The sequence below is a fragment of the Polyodon spathula genome, chromosome 9, assembly GCF_017654505.1.
Source record: "Polyodon spathula isolate WHYD16114869_AA chromosome 9, ASM1765450v1, whole genome shotgun sequence".
NCBI lineage: Eukaryota > Metazoa > Chordata > Actinopteri > Acipenseriformes > Polyodontidae > Polyodon > Polyodon spathula.
This window is the reverse complement of record NC_054542.1, coordinates 34361388-34375837: the sequence shown is the minus strand read 5'-3', so window position 1 is coordinate 34375837 and position 14450 is coordinate 34361388. Positions and strand designations below refer to the sequence as shown.

At 34.8% G+C, this 14450-nt stretch overlaps 1 protein-coding gene across 1 annotated transcript; it reads right to left on the bottom strand.

Annotated features, from left to right (window-relative positions):
* Positions 1-1366: 1366 nt before the first annotated feature.
* Positions 1367-9370, bottom strand: LOC121320699 (putative defense protein 3). Its single transcript, XM_041259272.1, has 5 exons — positions 9099-9370; positions 6385-6497; positions 3672-3778; positions 3119-3183; positions 1367-2211 (listed from the first exon to the last, which is right to left on the bottom strand). The coding sequence occupies exons 1-5, from the start codon at positions 9295-9297 to the stop codon at positions 2132-2134; spliced, it is 564 nt and encodes a 187-aa protein (XP_041115206.1). The 5' UTR covers positions 9298-9370; the 3' UTR covers positions 1367-2131.
* Positions 9371-14450: the final 5080 nt, after the last annotated feature.

The window sequence follows — 14450 nt, the reverse complement described above, 5'->3', positions numbered from 1 at the left end:
TGCACTTTTCCTAATCCAACTCCTCTCTGAATTCGCACTGATGCTTTGATTGTAAAAAGTTACATGATAGTGGAACTATATAGTGGTATGTCTTGGATTGGCTAGGCAATGTGTCAATCATTCTGGGACATTGCAAAATGATGCGGGAAGAGCGGGGCTTTGCTCCAAACAGATACGTTCTGTGGCGCTAAACTGCACTATATCCAGGAATCCGGGACAGTTTCTGTCCTGAAGTAATTTAGCTGGGGACGGGACCTGATCTTTACATTTAGGGACTGTCCCGTCCAATTAGGGACGGATGGTCATCCTAGTTGTAAGCAGTACTTCTCTCATCACATGAAATCATTGTTTTAAATGTTTTACAACAATTTTTTTTTTTTCTGTTAAGCCAACCTTTTAAAAAAAAAAATCAGCTGAAAAGGTCTCTTTCAGGTGAAATGTGTGTGTGTGTGTGTGTGTGTGTGTGTGTGTGTATCTATCTATCTATCTATCTATCTATCTATCTATCTATATATATATATATATATATATATATATATATATATATATATATATATATAATTTTGCCTATAAATTGTGTACCGTTTTAAAGCGCTCACAACAATATTAAGCTAGGTACTTAATCACTAAGCAAAAAATAAATTAGTCATTCATTGGCCTGTTACAGATGTTGGTTGCCTAGGGTCAGAAAGGTCATACATGAATGATGTAAACTACCGTGGTATTTAGATGAACACAGCACTCCTCTTTGTGCTTGATGTTGGCTGGGTTTGAGTCTTGGTCTCTAAAATGTATTTCGACTATCTTTCTTTCCTTATCCCCGGTCATCACCTCCCTCTCAGACCTCATTGCTCTCTCTCTCTCTCTCTCTCGCTGTCAAGGAAACAACACACAGGCTAATCTCGCGAGAACTGTGCCAACTACCGCGAGCATTAACTTGCACTCGTTTTAACCCATTCCATACAGGGCGGGATTGCTATTTTTATATTTTTCTGATGACATACTGTTTTCGGTCTGAAGAATATGATGTACAAAACTGCAATAAATCTTACAACGTTGTCTGCGTGTGTTAATACATACAAAATACATTGAAAAAATACCCCCCAACCATAAAAACAAAACAAAAACAAACAAAAAACACTTAACTACAGTTGTAAGCAGGGTGACCAAATTTTAAGATTGCGAAAACGAGACACCTGCCTTTTTTGGGGGGTGGGGGGTGGGGGGTGGTATTGTACATTTACACATGTTATACTGTATATTTAAAAAACAGTATTTCAAGATTAAATATCAACTTTTAATGCTTCTTAATATTGTTTTCACCTAGATGAACGCAGTACATCTAAATTTGAAAATACACCAAATCTCTATTTTACAATTTTAATAAGCAAAGTACATTACCAGTAGTTACAGGTTGCAAACGTAATTAGTGTTAACAGCATGACATTCTCCAAATACAGTCTCTATACAGTATATGGCATTTATAGGTTGTTTTTTTTTTCTCAATAAAAATAGAATTTAGTAAAAAGTTACAAAAATAAGTAGTGCAAAGGAAATGTGTACAAATTCCTGAGAAGTTTTGATTTTCAACTGGCTGTAGAAAAAGGCTCAGACATAATATTACATTTTAAAAAGCAGCAGTATCCCCCAATCATGTTTAACTGCATACCACCGTCCTGGGGGGTTACTCCATTATACCCTAGTTACTATTTTGGGCATCAGGAAGCAGACATTACTGGCTTTTCAGCTTGTTTACATGCCTAGAAGGTACAGCAGTTTCAATGACAGGCCAGCAGATTTCTTTGGTCTTTGAACCTTTCAATCAGTGAAATTAAGAGTCATACTTCTGCTATTATACACAGCAGCAGGACATTTCAAACACATAGATATAGTACCAGCAAAATGAGGACTTCAAATGTATGCAGGAATGTATGTGTTTATCTATATAAATTGAGGAGAGAGAGGAGAGAGAGAGAGAGAGAGAGAGAGAGAGAGAGAGAGAGAGAAATATGTCTTACAATTTACTGTGTATTTAAATTAAAAAATCCAACTAAATTAAATGTTTGGAATATGTCTCAGGTTTTCTACACATGCACACACTGTATAAACATGTGTTGAAGGATGGGGAGCATCAGATGGAACGAATTAGTGACACTGTCAACAGAGAGAACAAAACACAAGCACTGCATTTCAGTCCAGATGTGGCCCCATCTGAAAAACAGTAAAAAGGGTTCAAACATGACACACATTTTTAATACATACATTTGTATAGTGTTATATACTCTTACACATGGTACATGCAGCACTACATTATTGTGTCCAAAATACACATTATACTCTGCATACATGATATACCTTCAGATTTATATAAAAGTGTTTTTCAGGGTTAATATGTTTTCTGTACTAAAGTTTCACTGATATAATAAAAAATATAACTACAGGGTGATCGTAAGTAGTAGGGGAAAATAGCCGTAAGCATTGATAAATTCACAGACCAAGGGCCTCATTCCCAAAACTTACTTAAAAAGTAGAAATAAGGCCTCTGTTAACAGCAGCCCTTAACCTGTGCAGATGATCAACCCAACACCTTATTTTTATGGTGAGTGTGTTACTTGGAGTTATCAGTCTCCCTTGCTCTCTAGGGGCCCCATTCACTAAAGGCTGTTCTGCTTTAAGGTGCACCTTATCTAGGTGGATGAATAAGGCGCTCAGTGGCGTGTGCACCTTATCCCAGCAGAACGCGCCTGAAAGAATAAGAGCCTTTGGTGAATGAGTCCCCAAGACAGCGAGGGAGACGGACATCTCCAAGTAACACATGCTGCGCCCTCTAGCTGTTTTTATTATATGACAATGGCTATGACTTTTTTACAAGTCACTTAAAGGCTTCTGCTTGAGCCGCTTTCCAGCCAATCCAGTCTGTTGTCCATGGACTCTTTTATCCAGACTAATATTGGATCACAATCAAAGTGAATGATAGACAGATTTCATTGTTATACAGTATGAAACAAACAATTATAATAATGTAAAATAATTAAACAGAAACATTTAGTGGAGTATCAAACCACCATTCATTTCCATACAGCTGCTCCAACAGTGACAATTTAAGAGGATCACTTACCTAATTGAAATTCAGAAGAACTAATGTTCATCCAGAATTCGGCTTTAACCTTGACCACTGTAGCCCTGAATAGAACACAAAATGATAATGGTATTGCACGGACATGATTGTTATTGCTATGATGGAGCAGATTGATGATGGTACAGCATATATAGTGTGTAACTGCATATTATTTAAGCATTGGGAAAACTGATAGCATCGTCTTAAAAATACACATGCACCAAATGCTATATAACATTCTAGAACAGTCCAACATAATACATTTTAATCGCAGTGTTCTATTTATCATGAATTCTTAAACATGCGTCAGTAAACATACAGTTGAAGTCTTATAACGTGTGTTGTTATCACGCAGTACTCTTTTGACACTATATAGCTGGGTTAGCTTGTTATTGTTATCAGTCTAATGTAATTGACAAAATCCTCTATATTAATATGAATTACTTTTAATAAATTGTTACGCTAAAGGGCTACTTTATAACTTAGACACATCAATTGTGTTATACCCTTGATGGTATATCAATCACTCAGATTTATTCTGTATTATACTTACTGAAATACAACTTTTTTCGGAGCATCGGATTGTGGTGCCATCCAAGTATAAACCAACCCAGTCTTTAGCAGGTTATTGGCATGAGTAACAGCATTGGAACCGGAACACTTAAAAAAAAAAAAGCATATAGTAACTATAACATAGTGATAGGATATTTTTTTATATTTTCCAGTATACTGACCTATAAAATTTTACTTTATAAACAAAACAAAACAAAACAAAAAAAAAACAAAAAACAGACCATTTCGTGATTTGCGCATTTACCAAATTATCAAAGAACGACATGAAAAGCTATTTCGGTCTTTGAGCAAATTATTTTAATCAGATTGCGAAATGTAAAATATCAAACAAGCAAAGAACACAGCACAAAACAAAAAAAGGCAGCTTCTTCAGTCTTTGAGTAGTGTATAATCAAATTGCAAAATACCAAACAAGCAAAGAAAAAAGCATAAAAGAGGCAGTTTATTTGTTTGGTCTGCTGGACCTCTAGAGCACAGTCGAATTGAATTTCAGTTGTCCGATAGTTCATTCCTAATTTGGACGAAGTACCCAAAGAAAACAAACTCTTCGTACAGCCACATTAGCTAATTCTTATGCAAGGCTTCATTTTTGTCAAACAGTGAAGCGCTTATCTGTGCGTAAGGGAGTGCAGTGCAATTCTAAATGCCATAGCAACAAGCACTGCAAAAACAAATCCAGCGATTTCTATTTCTAAATCTAAATTGTGTGTATGTGTGTTTTTTAACGAGCTCTTGTCCAATCTGATTGAACTACTTTTAATTTTACCTGATTATCTAAACATTCAAAGCGGTGTTTTAAAATGAGGCTCAGTAGCCCAGTCGAGCTCTCGGTGTTTTTTTTTTGTTTTTTTTAAATGTTGTCATCTCGTAAATATTGTACAAGTGATACCCGATACCAAAAACGAATGACACCGGAGAGGTGATAGAGGAAGTTATTGATGTGTGAGACTTGAGTGGAGGATGCCTGATACTTGACTCCAATAACAATGTCCTAAAATGGACACCGTAGATATAATATGATTAGAACAATACATTAACCGTGTTTTTTTTCTCTCTAAAACTGTATTTTCTAAATAAGGCGAGAAAATTACGAGCGTTACTTCAAACTTGTTTGTAGTTTAACATTTGAGGTCACTATCCTCCAAAATTGCTTACCATGACCCCAACCTCACCCTTGCAAATGAGGCCACGGTCTCAATGGGCAACTTCCTGCATAAATAAATAATTAATCAAGGACTCGTATCTTATAAATATAACTGACCCATTTTACGTTCCTTTAACACAAAAATGTTGTATTAAAACGTGCGTATTTCACTTGATGAAAATCCATTTTTAACACCCTGCATTGAATTGCTAATCTGTTCGGAAACTCTGCATTTGCTCAAAGAACATTTCGCAATTTGAGTATATCGCTTTATTCAAACTCAGAGACAGAAGCGTTCTCTTGTGTTTCGTTCTTTGTTTGTTTGATATTTTCCATTTTGTAATTTGATCAAAATAATTTGCTCACATAGCGAAGTAACTTCTCATTTCGTTCCCGAACAGATTTTAAAGATCATTTGTATTCTTAAATACAAAATGGTTATCTTTTTCTGTCATTGATCGAATCCTTCCCTCCCACACACAGTAGGGGAGACCGGGGCTGGTTGTCACACTTTTTACTCTATTATTTTCCTCAATCTGGTGACGTGCTGCGATGTTCTGTTTCTCGTTATATTGAAGAATAACTCTTCACGTACAAATTTATGTTTTTTTTTATTTTTTATTACAGCATAACTTTATTCCAAATATGATATTTAGACGGTTGAAAATGCGCCGGTCACCTGTGACAACCTATACTGGGGTTGGTTGTCACAACGTATGTTCTTGCTTTTACAGTAGACAATAATGCAACATTTTTTTTTTTTTTTTTTAATAACATAAAGTTTCTACTGTGCACAATGACAGAAAAAGTTGTATTTTTACTTTTTATGTGAACATAAAAAATACAGACCTATATATATATATATATATATATATATATATATATATATATATATATATAGGGATATTAATATATTATATATAAATATATATTTGAAATGTTGGCCCATGCTACAAACTAGTACCACAGCCTCCACAGAACCAGAGGACAAACAGCAAATAATTTAAATAAGCATTATGTGGTGACATATCCCACATTTTGGTGTAAAAAAGTAGAAAGAAAAAATATAAGACTTCTTCCTATAGGATTTACATGTGACAACCAACCCCCAAAACTATGTGACAACCTGCCTATGCCAGACTTTACATGATAATTTAATTCTCTCAGTACTACTGGGAGAACCTACTGGTTTTGTTTTTACATCAAAAGATAGCCAGTATCTGGTTTTATTTAACATGGCCACCAGTTCAAACAAACTCCAATACAGTTATAACATATTAACAAGACATGCATTTTTTTTTACTTTTGGTATGAAAAAAAAGAAATATGTACTAATTTTTATGTTAGATACAATTGACCTCAAATTACAAGATAGTTGACTTACAGACAATAGAAATACACATTCAGTGTTAGTATCACCTGTCTGCACCATCTAGTTTCATAGCTATCAGCACTGTGACAAGTAACCCGTGTGACAACCAACCCCAGTCTCCCCTATATTATCACTGTCATTTAAATTGTGAATTAATTGATATAATACAATTCTTACTGCTACAAGTTTGGTGTTATTTGGAGGGCTCAGCCAAGTGCCAACGATTTTATAAGTATCAGGCTCTCTGGCTTGCAGGAGGAATCCTTTGTACTCCGTTCCGTTTATTGTCACTGAAAGAAATAGACAACACAAATAAATAATGATATTGTTATTCAGATTTAAATCCAGATGTATTGGGTTTCCATGGTCAAATAAATTAGATCAAAATAATAATAACAACGAGAAGTTGCAAGCAACTTTATTGCTTCCAATGAGTTTTGATTGGTTGCCATTCATTCAGTTGTATACATTACTCTCTGAAGTTTCAAGAGTTTTTCTTCCACTGTGTTCATTTTATGTGAAATATATGCAACTAGAACAATGCTGAAATCTGATTGGCCCATGGCAACCATGTTTTTTTACTGTAGCAACTTCATTTGGGCAAACTTTAAAAGAAAACCATACTTGGATCATGTATGCAAAGTTTTGCTTTGATCAGATTACCACTGAACCAATCAGCTTCATTTCAAGTACCGTGCATTTTGGACAATCCCTAACCATGTACACCAAGTTTCAGAACCCTGTGATAAGTGGTTTCCGACAAGATGTTTGTAAATTGCCCAAAATGTGTCTAAAACTTTATAGTTGCCAAACTATGTGACCAATCACGTTCATTCAGCTGTGGACAATAGTTCCCATTGGGGTCTACAACTCTGAAATTTCAAGTTTTCATGCAACAGTTTTCATTTTATGCAACTTAAGGTTTTGTTGGTGGAAAGAAAGAAAGAAAGATAATAATAATAATAATAATAATAATAATAAATAATAATAATAATAATAATAATAATAGGCTTCCCAGCCATGGGCCTGGTAGCCTAATAATAATACATTTTAAAAAACGGCTTATTTTGTTTTTACATACTCATATTAATAGATTTGAAGGATTGATACTGTTTATTAGATTCACTAGGTTATAAAATGACTAGCTTTCAATACCTCAAAAATCTCTTCAAGAGGAAATTTAAAGAAACATCTACAAATTTATTTCATAGTTACCGGTAAATAATAAACAGCATCAAATCTTCAAATGTATTATCTCTAATACAAATCTTTTTCAAAAATACTTTTATTGATTACCAATACAGTAGTCATACCTTTCAAAACTGAGAATTGATACCATAATGTCTAAACTGGAAAAAAAACAACATAACAGTAGTACATTGGCATCTCACTGGTAGCGAATGCATCAGAATTTGAAAAAACTGAACTAAAATTTAAAAAAAGGTTATTTGAAAAAAATCATCCTAGCAAATGAGGTGGCCCCAATTGTTTCTTTTAACTTAGCTTGTGTTTTTAATACAAGTTAGAAGAAACATTTGGGGCAACCTTGACCCCCATCGGTTTTCCAGTTGTGCCTCTTTGCTTTTTGCTGGGCAAGGTTGCCCCAATGGTTTATTGAAACTTGGCTTGTGTTTCTGATATCTCCACTTTAAATGGCTGGGAACTTTTGATAACTGTATTTTTTTTCTAATTGTTTGTTACACATAAATAAAATACTTTTTAAAATTTATTTTAAAAGTTTGCAACATAAACCCTGTGTGGGAATCTAATCCAAGACATGCTTCCAATTAAGCTTGCAATGCAGATGTCCTAGTCTGTACTTCCATTTCACAACATTTGCAAGTAGTATAGCACTAAAGTTACAGTTTTTAACAAGTAACGAGACGAAAAAGACACTGCAAATAATGGTATTGTCCTGATTGTATTGAAAGCATTCATCTGATTTTGCAAAATATTTTTGCAAACGTTTGAACCATTCACTTGGTATATTGTAACGTTTTCGTGTTTAGGAAGTAGTAATCAGGGAGACAGTGTTAAATTCTCAAAATGTTTGTTTTATTTGAAAACTAGAGATAATTCCTGTCAGGGGCCGGAATTCACGGCACCAAAATAATCCTACGTTTTGGTCTTTCCACATTCACTGCATATTCTCTCCGGTCACTGCTCACACGCTCGCTCAGTAGCGCCCACAGTTTCTCATTAATTCAGCGCTGGACTGTCTCCGGTCCAGTCCCCAGCCTCATGCACCCACTTATATAACTCCATTCCTTAAAGGAAGGAAAACACTGTAAACCCTGATAAGTCAAGTTTACTACACATAAATGGAGTAAACTTGTTGCCTTAATATAAGTTTAGCTACTCATTTAGTTTTTGTTACGACAGCTTTTTCTTGAGCTGACTAAACTCACAACATGTATTTGTGATTTGATTTAGATTTACTTTAATAGCCAAGTTAGTTTTAACATTGTTATTTCATTTAAACAATAAAAAAGTTAGCTGAGGCAAAAGAACAAATAACAAGCTATTTTAATAGCTGCCAGTGCAGCACTTGTGCCTATGCGCTTTTGGCAGCATTTTCCAGTGCTGGAACCAGCAGATGCAGAGAGGTAGACACACAACACAAGGAGAACACATGTAAGGGACCAGACGAGGGGCACAAGAGATAAGCATACACAAAACAACAACATAATAAACAAATAATTTAAAAAAAAAAAAAAAAAAGTACAAGTCCCGCAAGGGCTGATGGGAATCTAATCCCCCCCGATTCTACTTAAGACACGTACGTTTGAAAAACTAAAGTAAATTTGAATGAAACTAACTTAAAATGACTATTATGAATCAAACTAACTTGACTCCATTGTCTGTAGAAAAATAACAAACTTTAAACAAACCTGTAATAGTTTGTCCTGGTTTATAGGTGCTTCCAGAGACTTGTAATTTGTAAGGGGTAGCGGTGGTTAAGGCATCTACACCATGCGAAGGTTTCATTGAATTGCACGCAGTATCAGGGGCTCCAGTTCCATATGCGTACGCCGTAGTGCTCAAACACAGTAGTACAAGACTAAACAAGGTCTGGCTCACAAACTCCATTCTTTTTTCTTTTTCTTCTTTTTTTTTTTTTTTTTTTTAGCTCTCGTTTAAGTGCATTTTACAGTGGAAAATGAACCACTTTTCTAGAAAGCACATTTTTATACTGCGACAGGTGACTTCAAAACGAGGTCGGGGTGTGTCAGGCAAGGACAGGCGTGAGCATCATATTGAGTAAAGATGTACAGGTAAAAAAGGAATAGCGAACCCACGACCTACAATTATTCAATATTCGGTATTTTAAATGAAATACTTCTTAACCAATCAAAAAGCAACGTGTCGTTTATTTGTAACTACACTATATAAGCAGTCTGGCATTGATAGTTTTATATCTTGTTTGCTTTATCAAATTAATTATAAGTTTTAAAAAAAACGGTACCTTTTAACGACAAGGCAGACGAATCTAGTGGTGGGGTTTGGCTGGGCCCTGTTACAAACATTCTCTCACACGACAGCCAGCCCAGGGTTTTTTTTTTTTTTATTATTTTAATTAGACACGCAGAGACTGTTATCTGTGTCTGTGTTACCTGCCTGTTTATTAAACCCTTTTATTTATCCAGTTCGTTATTGTTTATTTTATTGAATTGCAAAATAAACTTGTAAAATAAACCATGTATTTGAGAACAGAATACTTCCCTGGATTGCTCGCTTTACCTCCACGTTACAATATCAATTTAACATTGTGTTGCAACATACTGAATGCCAGTTTTAATTTTCAATTCAACATCAAGCGTTGCAAACATGCCGACAACAGTCGGTGGAACAATTTTTTATAGTGGTGGTGCTGAAAGTCACTGAACAAAATTGTAACCCTTTGTATGATTGAAGCCATGCTTCCGCACCACCAGTCAGTTGTGTGGTTTTCAGTTTTTTTTTTTGCAATATGCACTGTAACCATGTAGGATACCTATGGAGCGTCATTTGTGCCAAAACTATCCGCCTGTTAGTTTGTCAAATAGTTTGTCAATTCGTTTGTTAACTCGTGAATTTGTCAATTTCTTTTTCAATTTGTAAATTGGTCAATTTGTCCAGCAATTCGTCCATGCATTTGTCAATTCATACTGTAATTCGTAAACTTATTTGTTAATTCGTCTAATAATTAATTTATTAATTTGTGAAGTCATTAATACGAAAGGCTCACTGCGTTGCACAGCATTGTGGTATAGAGTTAGACAAAATGTTGCTGATTTTCTCCATATTAAAAAAAAAAAAATGCATAACACTTTCGGAAGTAGATTTCACATTTGCCCATGGCCTTTTGAAGAAAACGGCAACATTAGCAAATTATGACAATACATAGTTATTATGAAAAATGCTATTTTCTGAGCACTGAACTGTTCGTTGGCGCATGCGTAGAAACATCGCTCTAAAGCAGCGTATTGATTAAATCATTTAACAGTCCGGTATCACCGGTTACTTTAGAAATACACAACATTACAACATAAAATATTATCAAGACACTGCAATATAGTACAGTAAACAAACCATCGGCATTTCATTTTAACATGCTAAAAACCAGCAACATTTCGTCCGCTTGCATTGGGTCTCCATTGAAAATCAGCGGAGTCGAGCATCTTGTTAAATAGAATAGCTTTTGAAAGGCCCCTCTATATATTATTGGCTGAAGCAGTTTTAAGTGAGGATGGATTTTCAGTGTTTAAATATTAGTGTGTGCTCCCATTGGCTGTAAAGGTTGCAGTGTTTTCGGCGCAGTGCGAGATTGACAGTTGGAAGTTCGTCGGTTTCTTGGAAAGTTTGTCAGGTTGATTGGAAATTTACAGGTCCGTATAGCCTTTCGTATTAATGACTTGACAAATTAAGTAATTAATTATTAGATGAATTAACAAATAAATTTACAAATCACTGTATGAATTGACAAATGTATGGACGAATTGCAGGACAAATTGATCAATTTACAAATTGACAAATTCACGAGTTAACAAACGAATTGACAAACTATTTGACAAACTAACAGGCGGATAGTTTTGTCACAAATGGCGCTCCATACATGAGGATGCTGATCATCTTCTTTACCAGTGTAAGAAAACCCGAAGTTAACATAAGATGCTAACTGCGAGTTTTGTTTGTTTGTTTCTTTGAACTGCAAGTAGGATTAGAATTTTTTTGTTTGTTTTGCATCCATTTTAACAACCGCTCATAAAAGGTCGTCTTCTGCTTGATTTTTTTGGTTATATTTAAAGCAGAAGACTAGTGATGAAACAATACATTGTTTACGCAATTACTGCTAATGATTTGTATGTGAATTATATTTATCTTGAATATATATAAGAAGTTGTATTGTGAAACTACATCTTAATATTGTGCTCTAAGCAACATTTTGTTAGAATATTTGGCGACTCCACTTTGGGAAACGTTGCTCTAGATTCAAGTACAAGTGGATGTATGGCATAGTCTGCGCATTTGTTATACTTCCATTTCAGCATAGTGTTTATCAAGATACTGCTTGTCCAATTGTGGATATTCAGCACATAATAGGGAGGGTTTCATAAATGATTTAGCCTCTGAATGTCACACAAAGATCATTTATCTCAAAAACAGCTGTTTCCAATTATGGTTAAACTTAAAATGGACATTATTTAGGACAATATATTATTTCATAATCTGGGAGAATATTGAGACATCCTGTTTATTTGTTGCCTGTCTCTCCGTCCATAGATCTCAGATGCAGTATCTAGAGATGCACCAATTCACTTGTGATGTAACTTGGCAAGAACATACTTTAGCACATCAGAATCTGAGGATATATCAAGTCATATGCGAAACTACACTTAGGTTTTGTTCATCTACTTTCCTATGATTAATGCACTTTGTCTTTAAAACTAAGTGATATACCAGGTTCGATCCTATTTTAAATATTCAACGATGATGGTATTTAGATCCATCCAATGTTCCATTACAGGTGTAATAAATTACATGTGTAACTGCCACATTGTTTTAACCATTGCCCATGTCGGTGATTACGATACACACCACAATCTGAGACAGTGTCCTTACATTTGGTGTGCAGCTGTCATCCCTGATTCTCTCTGTCATCTTTGATTGTTAGCGCCAACCAATAAAAACTTTTTAGGCCAAAACATTAGTGAAAGATTTATAATTCTTCAAGTTCGAAAACCACAATTAATTAGTTCACATATCTATTTTACTTCACGTTTACAAGCCCTAGATATGCTATTCCCTTTACATTATACCCCTGCTGCTTTTTTTTTCCTCTTATACATTTCTAGTTTGATTTCGTGTTGACTGATATTTGCATTGACCAAGACAGAACAAAGCCCTTTCTTCGAATTTGTAAACTGCACTTGAGGAAGTACGTTTTTTGGTCTCACTGTGATTAAGCAATAATTTAAATGTTGACATCCTCCTTGTACATGCGTTCCTTCCTGCATTATTCTGTTTGCTTTGTACACACACCATTGTCTATTGTCTATGTACATAATCGAATAATAGTAATGTCAGTTGTTGAACTGAAATGTATTTTTCTACTACGTATATTTTGAGATACACAGAATCATGTATACAAGGTAAATAGAATAAGACACAACCAGTGACAGGAGGCGTCACTCTTATTCTTTATCAGGTCCCCTATTTTACAGTATTACGATATGTCATCTACTGCATTCTCTACATAATACTCCCAACATATTTATAATGAAAATAATACCTTATTCAGTTTACTTGAGATGGTCATTAGTCTGGGGCTTAATGTTAAATGATCCCAAAACTAGGCTATAAGTTTAAAACTAAATAAACAGCTATACATCAATAATATAGGTTTCAAGACAGACAGTTCAGTGCTGGGGTAGTGGGGCAATTATTGCCCAGTTTATACAAAGTATAATGGGGATCTGAATTCCACTGGCTCTTATTTCTCTTGTTTATAAACTTCAGGTAGGCACAGTCATTTTGTTGTCAGTTGAAGGGGAACTTAAACATTCATTAAAAGAGCATTCATAATTAAAAAATCAATTAAAAAAATTAGGTGACAAGATTCACTGAGTAATCTGGTACATTTCCCAGGTCCCAAAGACAGGTTTTACTGTATAAATATTATCTATCTACAGTATACATGCATTCTTTTTCTCCACATTGTAAAAAAATAGTTCCAACCAAACCTTGTCAAATACTGTTTTAATTACAGTGCAGATATATTCTATATACATATTGTTAGCAAAAAGAGTACATGTGATAATATTGAGTTATATTTGCTCAGTACTTGGGCAATAGTACTTCATTCTGTGGTGGTTTAAAAAACACAGTCAGTTGAATTAAAAATAACAATTGCATTTTTTAGATAAAGGGTTGAAGTTTTATCTGAAGCCAGGTCGCTGTCACCTTCTCTGCCTGCAAGGTCTCTCACTGTCGGATGAGTGGCTGTCACTGCTGCTGGGTTTGATGCCTGGTTGGGGTTGGCAAAGTGGGCTATTGGCGCTAGGGGTGCTGAAGGTGCTCCACGTATCAGGGCTGCTGGGCTGGCTTAGACTCCTGCCATGGTAGTCCCGGCAAGGGACTGGAGGCAGGAAAAAAAAAAAACAGGGTTAGGAAATAGTTTCTCATTTATTTTTACAATAGGAGAACATGTTAATGTGTGAGAAAAGTTTTCATTTTGAAGTTGAAAGAAAATGGTTCCATTACATTCAATAAGAACATTCTTAAATACATACAATAAAGGATAAAATATTTAAAGGTTGTATTATTGGAGCTATATTTCATACATAATAACATTTTAAATATATATATATATATATAAAAAGTATTATATATATATATATATATAATATATATATTATATTATTATTGCATGCAAAAATAAATAAACTACTAAATACACAATAAAGCAACAAACAGATTACTTGTACATACAGAGATGCACAAGTTTAGATACTTAATTTTGATGTGTCTGCATGGCACCTTGGAGGAATCGTGACAGGGTTCAGCTGTCTGGGATGTCGCTACATGCCTAAAATGTAATGCTAAAACATGCTTTGAATACTGTGAAGCAGAGCAAATGTCTCTAAAGTAGTAGAGTACTCACCATTTAAAAAGTTTTGTTTCATACTGGGGTCTTCAAAACAGGGTCTTGGAGATGGCCTTTCAGGAGTGGACACTGAGCTCTTGAGACCGGAGACCAAGGT